General features: G+C 40.4%; 1 protein-coding gene across 1 annotated transcript; it reads right to left on the bottom strand.

Moving 5' to 3' along the window:
- Positions 1-1499: 1499 nt before the first annotated feature.
- On the bottom strand, positions 1500-6123 carry LOC143150143 (uncharacterized). The gene is made up of 3 exons (XM_076318194.1): positions 4473-6123; positions 3238-3754; positions 1500-2456 (listed from the first exon to the last, which is right to left on the bottom strand). Exons 1-3 carry the CDS (start codon positions 5133-5135, stop codon positions 2095-2097), a joined length of 1542 nt encoding a protein of 513 aa, XP_076174309.1. The 5' UTR covers positions 5136-6123; the 3' UTR covers positions 1500-2094.
- Positions 6124-16643: the final 10520 nt, after the last annotated feature.

Genomic DNA, 16643 nt, shown 5'->3' with positions numbered 1-16643 from the left:
ATTCTAATCTGTATTGCACTATGAAACGATCGTTAAGCGAGGATCGAATTTCATAAAGGATTTATTGGGAACAGTAAGAATCATTCTGGATATTTGCCACGTAGAATTACATTCCTAGAGTAACTCGATATCGTCACACCTGGCGTTCAAGTCCCGCTAAGTTCCGCAAAGCGGAGCACGACCCAATGAATACGAGACATTCGGTATATTTTTAGTATCGTGCAACTTGGAATGCTTCATCGACCACCCGCTTCGCATTGTTTGCAACGCTTCGAACAATTTCACAAAAGAAAACACATTCAATTCCACGCCCAGGATACAATGCTGTATCGACGCGAAAATTACTCAAATTTCATTGCACAATACTTGCTACGAACACGTGTGCAAATACAGAAAATAAAATTTTGCGGCTGAGAGACATTTCAACGTATTTTGTTCGTCTAATAATTACCGGAAGTATTAATCTAAAGCGCAAGAGAATGTATGAATTTTACAAATGTTGGCTCCAATTTGCACGACTTGTTTCGTTACAATTATTCTACGTACAAAGTGTTCGAACAACAATTTTCGAATTATTAACTGTACTCTAGTGGCAAAATTGTCGGTAATGGAGACTCCGGTAGCTTCGTTTAGGTAATTTCCTGCCCGTAAACAGACCAAGTCCACGGATAACGAGCGATGTATCTTTATAATTAATGGGTTAATTTTACCATCTACATATTCATTCGCAAAAGAAGAAAAACATCGAGAGTTGTTGAAAATAAGGAAGGTCCAGATTTGACATCCTTTTTCACGGGGTATCGGCTTCGAATCGCTGTTTATACCATGGTGAAAGATGTCTTTTAACAATTTCATACTTCAGAAACATGAAGTTGCTCGACAAGTTTCGTTGCAGTCTTTGCTTTTCGCTCGGATACGATTCCAACGTAAAGTAACTGTAATTAACAGCGAAACAAATTGCACGTGCGCGTGGCTATTAGTTCACAGCACTCGGTGTGAAATTATTCGTGCGTGTCGTAAATAAAATTGACACGTATGAACTTATTTAATCGTCAACGGATCTAGAAACTTCAACGATTTGCATAATTACGTCCGATCTACGTGTATAATTAAAATTGTTTTATCAACAAATTTCACGGAAACTGTAACCGTCGTAACAAATTAGAATCGAAGAAGTTGACTTAATACTAACATTGTGCAATTTTATTATCGCATAAGGGGCAATAAATTCAATAAAGAAGGTAGCGACCTTTGATCCACCTTGTATACAGGGTAAAATGTATACAGAGGGAAAATTATTTAATTATCCTCCCCCCTCCCCCCTCCCGAGTGGATTAAAATATGAAGAAGGATAACGAGATGTCGACCTGAAATGAAGGAAGAATTTAACTCGTTTTAAATTTCCGCAGATCCAGGTATACGTCACGTTACAAAAGAAAACAATAAATATTTATTTATACAAACAGAAAACAACACGTAACATTATTGTACAGGTCTGCGTCCCGCAGAGGAATAAGTTAGTTATAAATTATATCGACGAAGTATAGTTACAAAGTTCTACGCGTTCGTACGTCCGAGTCTTATCCGTGTCAATGGGAGCGTCGTGTCCGTCTGTCAGTCGTCTATCAACGTGATTCGGTTCCCGAACGAGTCGTGAGAACGCGACACCAGAGCACCTGGTGGTGAACCATTCAATCACGCGGCAGTAAAACATATCATCGGTCCTCGTTGAACCCTCGTTGCTCGTTTAAATAATCCGTTGATGTCCTCTTTGGTGAAAGATCACCCTACTATGAACAAAATGAACCCTCGAGTTCTCGAGGACCGCAATTCGGATTGAGATACAAGGGTCAGGTGGTCCAAGTCCGTCGATGAGTCAAGTGACGTGAGTAAACGGTCGAAGAAGAGACGTCTGTTCAGGCCTGCCAACCTGAACGGTTGGAGAAGTGAAGAAACTAGGAAGACAGAACGAGAAGACCAGAGTCGAAATGGGAATTAAATACTAAAGCTAACTGGCAGGGATCGATGGCCATCGAGGGTCTGGTCAGGTCCAACGGACTCTGAGTAGTGTCATTGGTAAGCTGCGGTTTCGTTTCACTTGACGTGGGCCGAGTAGGCCAAATCGTGGGCGTCCGTCTGACCAGAGATGGATCCTTGACCGTGGAAACTCCTTGCCCAACCGCTCGAGTAGCTGTCCCCGTGACCATGGTCGGAGCTGACAGTGTGGCTCGAGCTGTGATGAGGATGAGCTACCACCTCGTACGTGACGTGCTTCTGATGAGAGAAGAGCTTCTTCAGACCGATTATGCCCGCCAGGAGTAGAGCGATCTTCGAGAGGAGCAATGCCTTGCCGACCAGCAGCGCGAGGGCCTTGAACGCCAGACCCCCGATCAGACCGATCTTCAGAACCGCCGCGGCGATTAGCGGGCCCATGTTGTTGTTCTTCTTCCCGCGACCTGCAGTCAGACATCTGGGGATCAGTGTCGTTCTCGCTTTCGTCGAGGAAGGTAAAACGCGGTGACTTTCTATGGCAGTAAAGTCTGTTCAGGCGTGACCGAATTGCCAGCAGGTGCAAGAACTCGGAATAGACGGGACAGTGATTGACGCGGATTGGGAGACGAAGCGAGAGTGGGTCTAGGTGTCAAGGATAACGGTCGGCTTTGATCTTGGATCTCGGTGGCTTTTAAATCGGGACCTTGACACTCGGAGACTCTAGGTCTCGTTTTGGAATCGAAGAGAAACGGAAAGATAATTATCTTGATCTTGGATTGAAGTGTCTTTTACACTGGGATCTTGACATCTAGAGATTTTGGGATCAAAGAGATATGGAAGGACAACAGTCGTATTTACCCTTGAAAACGGTTGTCTCTTAAAGTAGGAGCTTGGGATCTCTGGTTTAGTTTAGGTCTTGGACAGAGTTGTATTTTAAATCAGGACCTTGTCACCTAGAGATTCATGGTATTTTGGATGAAAGAAAAATGGAGGAAAGACGGTGAAATTTACTCTTGAAAATAACTGCTCTTCAAACTAGGAGCTTGAGATACCTGGTCTAGGCTAGGTCTTGGACAGAGTCACCTTTTAAATCAGGACCTTAACACCTAGAGATTCCTAAAATTTCGGATTTCAAGGGAAATGGACATTTTGTACATAGTATCAGGTACTGGACCCAAGAGAAGTCTAGAGGACCTAGAACAATTGCTTTAGTTCCCTTCCTCGAACGGGAAGAAACATAATTACCATCTTGGACAGCAGCGTTGTCAGCGCGCTCGATGGACAGGCTAAGGTTCAGCGACCCGGTCTCGTCTTCGGAAGCGGAAACGACGACATCGTCTTCGGGCAGTATCCTCCATTTGATGCTCCTGGACTTGATGAACGCGTACACCTTGTTCGCGACAAGGTCGAGGACCTCAGACTCGTCGTCTTTGCTTCTGCCAGCCTCGAACGCGACGACCTCCTCGGCAGCCTGGCTGGTTTTTCTGATCTCGATGTCGTCCGTCAGCTCGATCGACGCCTTCTTCAGAAACTTGTTCATGTTCGTTACCAGCTTCAGCATCACGCAACTACTCAGATGATTCTGGGAGCAGTTCGAGTTCAACTTGCGGAGGAGCTCCTCCTCGTACTTGGCACGGTCCGTTAACGTTCCGGACTGTTGCTCGAGGACGTTCAGCTTCTCCAGCTTCTCCAGCGAGTTGGCCAGGCACACGGCCAGGCTCGAGATCGACAGGAATAGCAGAAACGCCTTCATCGTGTTCCTCTGTAGCATATGAATATGGCTTTAGGCGGAGCTAACAGGAAACAGCTACTTGTGACGTTTCGTAGAAACGGGTAAACGCGCGTTAAGTTATTTAGCAGGTTCATTTGCATAATACTGCCGTAACGCCAGGTATTTCGGAAAAAGAGAGGGGGCGTTAGGAGAATGGTCAGATATTTCCAACAGTATTTCAACGATCGATATTCTTTTCCTACGTTCCGTTAAAAATGGATATGTCTCCATTAAAGCTGTTTGTCAGGTTCATCTAAGTAGTACAGTCACGAGTTCAAGCGTTTCAGAAGATGTTAAGTTAATTGAAACGCTACCGTCACGAGTCCAAATCTTTCAGAAAGAGGAATGAATATTAAAAGAATGACTAGATACTCCTGCCAGTATTTTATCATCTCACTCTCCTGTACTCTGTTAAAGCTAATCATAGCCAATTTAGCAAAGTACAAAAGCCTTCAAGATGATTCTACGCAAGTTTAACAACCACTATCGTCACAGACTCTCAATAGACTCCAAACGAATGATCTTAAGCTCTACACCAATTCTTCGATCCCAACCAATAACCCCTACTTGAATCCCAAGTCACCGTTATATCGATTCTAATCTTCTTTACAAGCGCGAGAACTTTCGGAAAATGTTCAAGATCCAACCCTGATCCTTCTCGATCCCTAGAATCCTCGTGTCTCGAAAATCTGACCCAGTGTTTACCCACCTTGATTTCGAACCTCGGTTGGCGAAGAACGGAAGCTGGGTCGAGGGCACGCTGCTGGCGCCTCTTCACTCTTCCTTCCTGTACAGGATGTGCACCACGGGCAGACGTCCCTTGGCACGTGCGTGACCCGATGCGTGGATCGAGCGTGGCGAGTATTCTGAACCCGCCGTCTTGCCCCGGCAGCTTTATATACGTAGATCTCCGGGTTGCACGCGTACGATGAGACCACCACCCTCCGGCTGAAGCCACGGGACCGCTTCCGGGGAAGCGGGTGGTACCCACTTTTGCCTTTGATACGCGTTGGCTGCCTAGCTGGCTGACTGGTCGGTGGGTAACGGGTGGTGGGACCCGTGATCGACTGCCTCCTTCTACACGCGATCTCGCTGAAAAGAGATCCGACCCGATCCCAAGGTGAGGGCTTCCCCTCGTCGCGAAAACTGGTTCCCCGGGACACCTTCGGGGAGACACCATCGGCGGAGCATCTGCGTGCGTGTACGGATGCCGCGGATACATCCACGCACACGGAGGTTCCTGGACATTGGGCCCGCCGCCGACCCACCGCGAGAACCGTGTCACGGATGTGGAGCACGCACATCGGCCGAACGGGTGGCCGTTTGGGCGGCACCGATCGCGACGAAGCTCGTTGCCTGGGATCAACGACATAATATTCCTCGACGGGGACCTATAACACGGAATTGGGCGGCGAGAGACCACGGTGACAGGTATTCAGCGATTGATTTCATCTCTCGATTAAACGACAGATCGATTGCCATCTTTGATAATGGGTAGCTGGCTTCTAGGTGCCTTCTAGGATAACACTGTGTTAATTGATGGAAATGAGAAATTCTGAGTCAAGCGGTTAGGGTAGATGTTTTCTAAGTGTTTTCTAGGACTACATGGTGTTAGTCGATGGGAATGAGGAATTCTGAGTTGGTGGTTAGAACATGTGTCTTCTAGATGTCTTCTAGGTATTTTCTAGGTGCTTTCTAGGTGTCCTCTAGGATAACACGATATTAATTGATGGGAATAAGGAATTCTGAGTTGGCAGTTAGGATAAGTGTCTTCTAGATGTCTTGTAGGTATCTCCTAGGTGTCTTCTAGGTGTCTTCTAGGTGTTTTCTAGGTGTCTTCTAGGATAACACGATATTAATTGATAGGAATAAGAAATTCTAAGTTGGCAGTTAGGATAGGTGTCTTCTAGATGTCTTGTAGGTGTCTTCTAGGTGTCCTCTAGGTGTTTTCTAGGTGTCTTCTAGGATAACACGATATTAATTGATGGGAATAAGGAATTCTGAGTTGGCCGTTAGGATAGGTGTCTTTTAGGTATCTTCTAGGTGTCTTCTAGGTGTTTTCTAGGTGTCTTCTAGGATAACACGATATTAATTGATCGGAATAAGGAATTCTGAGTTAGCAGTTAGGATAGGTGTCTTCTAGGTGTTTTCTAGGTGTCTTCTAGGATAACACGATATTAATTGATAGGAATGAGAAATTCTGAGCTGAGCAGTTAGGGTAGGTATTTTCTACGTGTATGCTAAGTATTTTCTAAAACAACGCGATGTTAATCGATGGAAATGAGGAATACTGAATTAGGCGGTTAGGATAGGTGTCTTCTAAGTGCCTTCTAGGTGTGTTCTGGGTGTTTTCTAGAGCAACACGGTATTAATCGATAATGATGAGAAATTTTGAGTTGAACGGTTAGGATGGGTGTCTTCTAGGACAACAGGATATTAATCAATGGGAACGAGAAATTCTGAGTTGCGCGGTTAGGGCACTACGTGGATCATTATTTCGATGAGTAAAAGATATCCTCTAATTGAACAAGAGGATATTCCTTCGAAAAAACATAACATTTAGTAACTTATATTAGTTATCAAGTATTTCATAAAATACTTTAAGTATCCTTCAACTAGACAAGACGATGTACTCTAATGAAAATTAACTATTTTAAATTGGTGTATACTTTAGTAAGTATCTAAAAGATTACTATCCCCTTAGTAAAGTCATTAGATGTATTCTAGTTGAGATCACCCTTACAGTTCTTCTAAGATCTAATACTGTCTAGAGTAGAGTCCACTACCAAAGTTGGGATAAAGGCCTCATAAACTAAACTACTGAATAACAAACGAACACATAACAAATGAAGGATAAACAATCTTCCATTAATTTTATTGAAACTATTGTAAATTAAAATTGGAATCGTAGAAACTATGCACATATATTTGTTCTTCGTATCAATAATAATTTTACCCATCCCAGCCTACGAGTCGAATCGACAAGTTCAATATTCTAGGTTAGGTTTCAACAACAGCCTCTTAGCCGTCTTACCCACATTTTACTTATTTATAAAGAGGAAGTTTCCCTCGATCGTAAAATTCAAAGTTCGAGGTTATGTCTCCTTTTGCAGCTCCATCACGTGGTAGTGGAACAATTGCGCGTACAAGGTCCAAAGTTTCGGAGAAAACTTGCCCCGTCGAATCGACGGGCTCTTAAAAACCGACCTTTGTCGTATCCGGTTCTCTCCCCGATGATTCGCGGGAAGTTACGGAGAAACTTGGGAAAAATGGCCGAACATGATTCGCGACACGTGCACGCGGTCGCGGGTTCTCGCTTCGGGGCGCACCGGATTCAAATCGAGGTGAAAAACACTCTAGAAAGCAACGTGGTCGGCGTTATATTACGCTCGTAAAGAAAGTAAATATCGCGGCACCGCGTGCCGTAACAAGGAACAATTACGCCAGGAAGGAACAGCACGCCGTGCCGCTAGCAGGGCACGTATGACGAAGTGTGCCAAGTTCGAGTTCGTTCGCGAGTCTCCCGATCGCACGGAACCGCTCCGCGCGATTAAAAACACCGCTATGCGGAAGCGGTTTCGCTCGATGTCGAGCCACGGTTCCCTCGCTGGAAACGAAAACGATCCTTCTAAATTCTGACGGAAGTTCAAGGTCCCTGTTCGACTCGAGGGTTCAAGGTCTTCGGGTAGAGAGGTCACAATCTGTACGCTACAAGCATAATTGTTACACGTTCGGATAAATAATTGGAGATCTTGGAATAGAATTTTAAACGGTGTTAATTAGCTTTATAATAAATATTTCGGGGCAGGTCACAATCTATGCGCTATAAGCAACATTTATACTTATTCTAAAATCCTATTCTTGAGATAAAAATGTTTACTTATACTGAAACTCTATTCTTGGACTATATTTTTGGATTAAATTTTATGTGTCAATTGTCTTTATAATAGATATTTTGAGGCAGAGGAGTCATAATTTACACGCTATAAGCTAAATGTTTACACCTCTTATTCTAAGAAAATAATTCGAAATCTTAGAATAGGATTATAAATGGTAATAATCGTTTTTATTATACGTAGTTTGCGGGATTGTAAAATATAGAATTTTATACTTGTACATATATTCATGTTAATAAAGTTCCAAAATGCTTGGAGGGAAGAGAAAGATGACTAAAACAACTTCGAACCAAGACTTTTCAATTGGAACTTAATTTACTTATTTTAGAGCACGTGTTCGAGATAAAATGTTCATTTTCTCAAGTATATTATAGATAACAAGAACAAAAATTCTAACCTCATCGATGAGAGCTAATTGGTTAAATTGGCTAGACTCGCGAGTAAAGCTTACCTAGCAAACCTTTCCTTAGACGTGCTTAGATAATCATTACTATTATTTAACCTCTTTATTACATAACTGTAAAGTTGTATATAATTGAGTATGTACAAATAGTTAATATTCAGTGATTATAGAGAACAACTAATGCAGAAAATATTTGTATTTATTTCCACGTTCTTCCATTAATAATTGAATTTTTGTTTCCATTAATAGTCAACGATTAGATTCTTCCAAGTACTATAAATTTCGTGTAAAATAACTTTCAGATTTAATTGAACATTCGTTTCATATTTTAGAAGATTCTTTCACGCAACTAATTTAAGAATGTTTGTAAAGTCGTGTTAGAATTTAGCGAGTTATATCATCCCACAAACCTATTTATTTATCCTGATTAATAGTATTATTAAGACAATCGAAGCAAGAAAACATAATTTCCCCTTTACACACAGATACAAACGAATCGAGGTAGTGTTCGAACCTAACCTCAAACGTTGAATAATCTCAACCAATCGGTTCAATCAGTACCCTAACCTAAAAGTTCGAAGAGTTTTACCCGTAAAAATAAAATATACAAAAGCAATAAACAATCTATACGACCATTTTCAAAGAATCGTGCGGTCTGCAGAATTATTTTAAAAAAGTTTCGCGGTCTCTCTGCTTGAATCGATAAAACACTTTCCACCGCAATGCGGTTGCCACGCGACTCGGTCCCAATCGCACGAAAAGGAGAACGTAAACGCAACCCATTTGCTACGCACACTCGATACACTTTCCTGGACGCGCATCGATTAGCAAAAAAAAAGAAAAAAAATAAGTAAATAAATAATAATATGCCACGCTGGAAAGCGAACGAATATAAGAAGACTCGTCACGTTTCCTCCGATGATGAGCGGTTCTGCAATGCGGAAGAGTTCATCGTTCCTGAAATTCTCGACACGATTGGGAGGCTGTTAAACGACAGCACGAGCGCAACGTCCAGTTGCACTTGTGGTATAGAGATCGCGGCGAGGGCCCCCGTGGGCAGAGAAAAACGACTACGTCCGCTTTTCATTCTTGAATCGAGCCTGTTTGCCGATGCAGGCTGCTTTCGCGGCGAGGAGGTTGACCGACCATGAGAATTCTTATGTGGTCAAGAAGAGAATCACGTCTCAGTGTTCAACATCCCCATTTTGAATGTGTGCGTTGCGCTCGAGTGTCTTTACTGACTTGAAAGTAAAAAAAAAAATATGGATTCTTATTTCGGTGCACTCAAATTGATATTCGAGTCTCGGAGACATTATTTTGAACAGGTTACGATGGAATTCGAAAAATTGGCACATAGAGAGAGAGAGAGAGAGCCGTGACAAGACAAAGGCACGTGTCTATCTTGCAAGGTGGAAGAGTTGTCAAAAAAAAATTACTTCAATAAGGTTATTACCAAATAAGTAAATATTAATTTATCTACTTTGGTTCTTTTTAAAAAAATTCGAGATCAAAATTTTTTTTATGGGAGACTCTATACACCATTGTAACACTGAGTAATAAAATACCTAAACAATTGTATAATTGTACACCTAATTTTAAAGTGATTTTTCTGGAAATTCAATGTTTGGACAAATTTTACGAACTCTTTTTTTTAGGGTCCCAGAGTGGAGAACCCCTTAATCCCCATAACCTCGTATAGATATACTGGAATTTAGCAATTTTTATAAACACACTGTAATTTAGCGGCTTTTATAGCCACACTGCGATTTAGCAACTTTTATTGACACACTGTAATTTATCAACTTTTATAGACACGCTGGGTCTTTAGAAATCGATTTTTTAAGTCAACTTTCAACAACCACAAACATGTCCTCTTACATTTCTCTGAGGGTCCCCAATAACGCCACAGGGGATCTGTGGTTAGGCCAGGGGATACATTATAACTTAGGATCTTACCTAGACACATTGTGCCAAGATCTCTCAAAAAGTGTGACGAATTTTTCACAAGTTCTCAATCTCATTTACATTCACTCCTGAGTTTCACAGATTTTTTAGTGCTTGGACCGAGATGTCCCTAAAAAATTCCATAACGAAACGTCGACTGTTCCTTGGAAGAACCAATGAGTTTGTGGGGGGGTTAAACGTGGGAGACGTTCGACAAACACCAATGAAAATCTCGAGAAAAAGTGTGCCGTGGCTGAGTCGTATATGGTAACTGATTATTCGACGTGGCTCGATCCCACAGGCTCATGAAGATGTTTTGGTACTCTACGAACCGTTACATGGAAATCCAATCGAACGATTCGTCAAAATCGCTATCTCTGAGGCTGCCTAGCGTGGGTGATTGATTTCCGGTGAAATCGAAAGACACGAATTTTAGTACTATGTAACGCACCATAATAACGTCTAATACGTGCGTTATTTCGTATAATTGATATTGCCAAAAAGGGCACAATATAATATCCAAAGAAAAGAAATTCATTTGAACGAAGTCCAACTCTGCTGGAGCAAAAGATTAAAAATAAAGTGTAATACATGATCAATGTATAATACACAAAGAAAAAGAATTCATCAAAGATGGGTCATAAGGTAATATACGACTAATATATAATACCCAAAGAAGGAACATTAATTCGAACAAAGTTCAAGTCTGCACGAGTAAAGCTCTAAAAATAGAGCCAAGCACACTAAACTCAAGATCGTATAATAAACCTTTCGTTTTCAGAATTTCTTAAGGTCCCAATCGTCTGTCAGTTTGAATAAGTTCAACAGCGATCAATCCCAATTAAATGGACAAAACGTGAGAAACATTTGGACCAGAATCTCACCTCGTAAATGTTTCGAAGCACACTGAAACCTTCTACACCGTGTAACTCCTTCAAGCAATTTCACGAGCTTTCAAAACCAACAGAGCGTGTCCCTTTTTAAACTCCTCAGCGTCTGTAAATACCCGAGTACCATTTGCTACGAGCAGAAACTCTGGATGTAGCGAGTCTTCTATGTCCACGTCATCGTGACGAATGTTTTCTTTCATTTCCATCATTTTTCACGTGGGAAATCATCAACGAACAGGACGAACCTGTTCCCCGTGGCTGTCGATGATAATCTTTATTAATATCTCCATTTATCAACGGTCTATGAGCAGTGTCAACATGCTCCACGTGGACGATCCAAACACTATGAAACCTGAACGTTTCCATTCCCGTAGTTTCACTTTTAAAGGCTGGACTATTAATACACAGCGAATCGTCGTTAATCCGGGGGACTGATATTAATGATGCGAAATCAAGGTCACGGACAGGCTTCTCTTTGCGGAAAACGTGGTCTAACATCCTCAACCTTGATACCGTGGATCTTTACGTCAAGGATGTCGGACACGGGATTCTATCTATTAGATTCTGCTGACCCCTTCAACCCTTTGTTATTTCTTACTTTTCTACTTGCAAATCTGTAAGAGGGAAAAGTATTGCAACGGAGACGAAATTCGAAATAATTTCATTACGAAGGAACACGTTTGAGGATAGCTTACTATCGTAAACAAAATTTCTTTTTATTGTGAGAATATATGGATGAACGAATCTTTAACACCGTTGCATCTAAACGAATCACTGGATTTGAACAAAACTTTGTATTCAAGTATTACATTCTCGTTCTAAGACCTGTTTCAATTTTGAGGAAGAATAGATAGTGATAGTTACCTCTTGCAGTTTGTTCACTTTTCTGGTATATATTTGCTGCTTGTGAAAATTCGAAAAATGTTTCAAATAAATTTTGACGAGACTTGAGTTTTGTACGATGAAGTTAACTAAACTGTTTTTCTATCTTTCCTAATAAAGATCAAATTGAACGAAATCTTATTCATTGCACACTTGAACCACAATTTCTCCGAATTTTATCCCCGATGAGTTGATATTCTAGGTTCGTGATTTCGTGTGTGCGAAACGGTGCTATCTCTAAGAAGAATATGACATAATGTTATTTAAGAAAGTGTAAAAACATTTCTTTTAAAAATCATTAAAGAACGATTAATTTCGAACTTGAACGTGACTGTTTTACGTCATGTTCGAGGGGTGTGAACTCGAGTCGCGAACTTTCCTGCGACCGAGTCGCGGAACGAGCGCGCTAAAAACCGCCGACACGAACGGTAACGCGTCAGGGGAAAAAATGAGGGAACAAGGTTACCGGGAGAAAGTTAACGAAACAGGTAGACGTCAACGCGCTCGACCATTGCGAACCGACGAACCTCGAGTTCGACCATTCGGTTCTTTTGCTTCGATGGCGACTCGATGTTTGATTCTCCCTTAGTCGATGGGAAAATCTTTGACATTTGAAATAAATTGTCTAGAAACAATAACACCGATTCGAAATATAATGCAATATAATAACAAAGAATTAATTGTTTGAAGTAATTTGGTGTCGCACAATAGATCAATAACATCCAAACTTGGTCAAATTTGTAGAAATGACTTGTATGCAATTTGTACAATTTTTGCTGCGCAATGTACTGTACCCAGAAGAGAAGATTGCATCTGGGGTTAGAGTGGATTTTAATCGTTCATGGGTAATCTTCTCAGGGGTGTGACCCTCCCGTATGCTCCTAAGCAGATAGCTCTTGAACGAATAGAATCCACCGTAACTTCGAATGCAATCTTTTCGCTCGCGTACTGTACATAATGGCGAATACGCTAATATTTTCATATAGAAAATATATCGAGACAAAATATTTATATAATAGAGTATAAACTAATAAAATTCTGTCCAATTTTATATATAAACCGCAAGAAAAGTGCTCAATTATTTTAAAAAATAACTAAATATAGTACTATTTTTAATCGGCTTAAATTTACCTTGGAATAACTAATGACAACTTTTCTTGTCTAAAATTGATGACGACTGTGTGAACGAAAGAATTCAGAGACGTTCTAAAGAAAATACAAATTTTTTTTACCAAATCAAATTAACCAAAAGCAACCGAGATGAGAGTAATCGCTAGCCCGATGGTATTCCTATACGAAGGTGTGTCGAGTTTTATTCCATTGGCTCGTAACTTAACCCCGTTTAATCCTCCGTAGTTTACCGGTAGAATTTTTATGAAAAGGGTACTGGAATTCAGTACGGTAGTTTTTACGATGGAAATAAAGTCTCTACGGAGGAATTCTGATCCGTTGAGCTACAGGAATCCAAAGAAACAAAATCGTAACATTAAAGTACGTCACATTTTGCTTCGCTTCGGTACTTAATCTTCGCTAATCTATGCGGTAAAATAAGTTTTCAACAAGATTCGCGAGGAGTAATTTATTTGCAACTGATCGTCGAAGTAACGATCGCTGCAATTTGAGGTCTTCCATCATTTCTTGGACAGGTTTCAAAGTACATTCCGGGGAAGATATTATTGTAGTTTTTTCTTACATTCTCGATCGAACAAGAGGACTTTCCTTAATCTATATGTACTCTTCTGTCATTTATTTACTTTATTACTAAAAGAGATCAATGAACATGAAAAGTCTTCTCTAGCTTCAATACATTTAGTTATATTAAGTACGGGAGAGCATCATCAAAAGAGAGACGTAAAATTATTTAAAATTTGTTTAAGAAACAAATATTGTAAAAATTTCAGAAGTCTTCGACTTCAGAAAACTTCAACTTGTGAAGGCTTCAACTTGAAAAGCTCTTAACTTACGAAGTGCTCTATTTGAGAAGTCCTCAACTTGAAAAGCTCTCGCCTCGAAAAGTCCTCATCATAAGAAATACTCAATTTAAGAAACCTTTAACTTGAAAAACTCTTAAATAGAGCTTTCTCTTAAGAAGCTTTTAACTTGAAAAGCCCTTAATTTAAAAAGCCCCCAATTTGAGAAATTTTCAACTTGATAAAGTCACCAATTTGAGAGGCCTTCAATTTGAGAAGCTGTCAAATAAAGCTTTCTCTTATGAAACTTTTAACTTTGGAAGCTCTTAACATAAAAGGACCTCAAATTAAAAAAACCTCCAACTTGAAAAACCCCCACCTTGAGAAGCTTCCAACTTGACAAGCCCTCAAATTGAAAAGCTCTCAACTTGACAAAATCTCAACTTAAAAAACTTCCAACTTGACAAGCCCTCAACTTAAAAAGCTCTCAAATAGAGCTTTCTCTTACAAAACTTTTAACTTTGGAACCCCTTAACATAAAAGGACCTCAACTTAAAAAGCCTTCAACTTGAAAAGCCCCCACCTTGAGAAGCTTCCCACTTGACAAGCCCTTAACTTGAAAAGCTCTCAACTTGACAAACTCTCAACTTAGAAAGCTTCCAACTTGACAATCCCTCAACTTGAAAAGCTCTCAAATAGAGCTTTCTCTTATAAAACTTTTAACTTTGGAAGCCCTTAACATAAAAGGACCTCAACTTAAAAAGCCTTCAACTTGAAAAGCCCCCACCTTGAGAAGCTTCCCACTTGACAAGCCCTTAACTTGAAAAGCTCTCAACTTGACAAACTCTCAACTTAGAAAGCTTCCAACTTGACAAGCCCTCAACTTGAAAAGCTCTCAACTTGACAAACTCCCGACTTAGAAAGCTTCCAACTTGACAAGACCTCAACTTGAAAAGCTATCTATTTGAGAAGCTCTCAAATATAGCTTTTTCTCACGAAACTTTTAACTTTGGAAGCCCTTAACTTAAGAGGACCTCAACTTAAAAAGCCTTCAACTTGAAAAGCCCCCACCTTGAGAAGCTTCCCACTTGACAAGCCCTTAACTTGAAAAGCTCTCAACTTGACAAACTCTCAACTTAGAAAGCTTCCAACTTGACAATCCCTCAACTTGAAAAGCTCTCAAATAGAGCTTTCTCTTATAAAACTTTTAACTTTGGAAGCCCTTAACATAAAAGGACCTCAACTTAAAAAGCCTTCAACTTGAAAAGCCCCCACCTTGAGAAGCTTCCCACTTGACAAGCCCTTAACTTGAAAAGCTCTCAACTTGACAAACTCTCAACTTAGAAAGCTTCCAACTTGACAAGCCCTCAACTTGAAAAGCTCTCAACTTGACAAACTCCCGACTTAGAAAGCTTCCAACTTGACAAGACCTCAACTTGAAAAGCTATCTATTTGAGAAGCTCTCAAATATAGCTTTTTCTCACGAAACTTTTAACTTTGGAAGCCCTTAACTTAAGAGGACCTCAACTTAAAAAGCCTCCAAATTGAGAAACTTCCAACTTGAAAAGCTCTCAACTTAAAAAGCCCTCAACTTGAGAAACTTTCAACTCGAGAAGTTTTCAGCTTATGTATCGTCGAAAACTTTAAAAAATATTTAAATAAAGCTACTTCTCCACTACTTATTAGTAAACATTTGTACTCGATAATTTCACCGAAACGTGTAAATTGTCAATGGACCGTTCAACTGTGCCGGTGAATATTCATAGAACAATACGATTACCATAATTCCTTTCACGAGCTCGTCAGCATACATTTAATCCCAATTGGCTCTCTCCTCGCGGTTTTCAAATTCCTCGAACGCTCAAAGGAACACCGCCAAACGACCACCGTGGTTGTGACGGGTGCGCGCGATTTCATTGTGGGGATCCCTTGCTAAACTGGTTCGCACAATCGCCGGTTTTTTGCAACGCCAATGTACCATGGCTTTCCGTGTTTTCTGTGTATCGCCTCAGGGGGACGGCAGACCGCTTCCGGTCTTCTGATCAAATGAGGCCACTTGGTCAACAGGTCCGTTCCATCCGATTCTCTGGATCGCGAGTGAGAATCGCATCGAACCGGTTGCGTCGCGTCCATCTTCGTTCCCTCTTTTGCACCTGTGAGAAAGAGGTAGAAAGAGAGCGAGTAAAAGAAAGAGAGAGAGAGAGAGAAGATAGAACTGGCGACGAGATTTTCACGCGCGGTTTGATCGTCACTTCGAATCGCTTGTCACGCCGTTGTCGCGCGGAGAAAATAAGAAAAGAATACGTAAACGACGATGAAGTCCATTCAGATGTCGACTTCTATTAACACTAAAATGTATGATAACAATCGTAGCATTCGACCAGCACGTTTTATTGCATTCCGAGCAGATTTTCAGATTTTTTAGAACAAATTGAGAGTGTATGGATTATAGAATTTATGCGTACACGTTAAATTTAACGACAAGAATGTTTGAAAAAATAGAAATTTAAGATGGAAAGAAATATAGAAATCCAGCTATGTAGTATGGACCTGAAAATATTTTCATTTATCTTTAAATTGTCATGAGATTTAAAGTTGTATAGAAAACATTATTTGATGCTAAATTAATTATAATTAATTATAATTAATTATAATTAATTATAGTTTGATAAAATTGTTTGGTACGGAAAGGTATATTATATGGTATAAATTATTTTGTTCCCCCTCCTGTATAGTAAGCAATTTTTTTCATACCGTACTGAATAAAATTAACACGAAATTTATGAAATCGTGTAAAAATGATTCTAAATCTGTCATTTCGTGGCACTAAAAGAATTTATAAAGAATTGATCTATGATGAGTACCATTTGGTAACAGCGTTTAGTTATTTAATAACTGTGACAAACTACGTGTCAATCGTGTCACCTGCATCCTGATAGTATCTATACCAATTTC

The sequence above is a fragment of the Ptiloglossa arizonensis genome, chromosome 8 (genome assembly GCF_051014685.1).
Source record: "Ptiloglossa arizonensis isolate GNS036 chromosome 8, iyPtiAriz1_principal, whole genome shotgun sequence".
NCBI lineage: Eukaryota > Metazoa > Arthropoda > Insecta > Hymenoptera > Colletidae > Ptiloglossa > Ptiloglossa arizonensis.
This window is presented reverse-complemented; position numbering and strand designations above follow the sequence as displayed.

Coding starts and splice junctions, on each gene's coding strand:
- LOC143150143 (XM_076318194.1), bottom strand. CDS start 5,135: ATGTCGTTGATCCCAGGCAACGAGCTTCGTCGCGATCGGTGCCGCCCA. Junction 3,755..4,472: donor AACCGAGGTTCGAAATCAAG/GTGGGTAAACAC, acceptor CATATGCTACAG/AGGAACACGATGAAGGCGTT. Junction 2,457..3,237: donor CAACGCTGCTGTCCAAGATG/GTAATTATGTTT, acceptor GTCTGACTGCAG/GTCGCGGGAAGAAGAACAAC.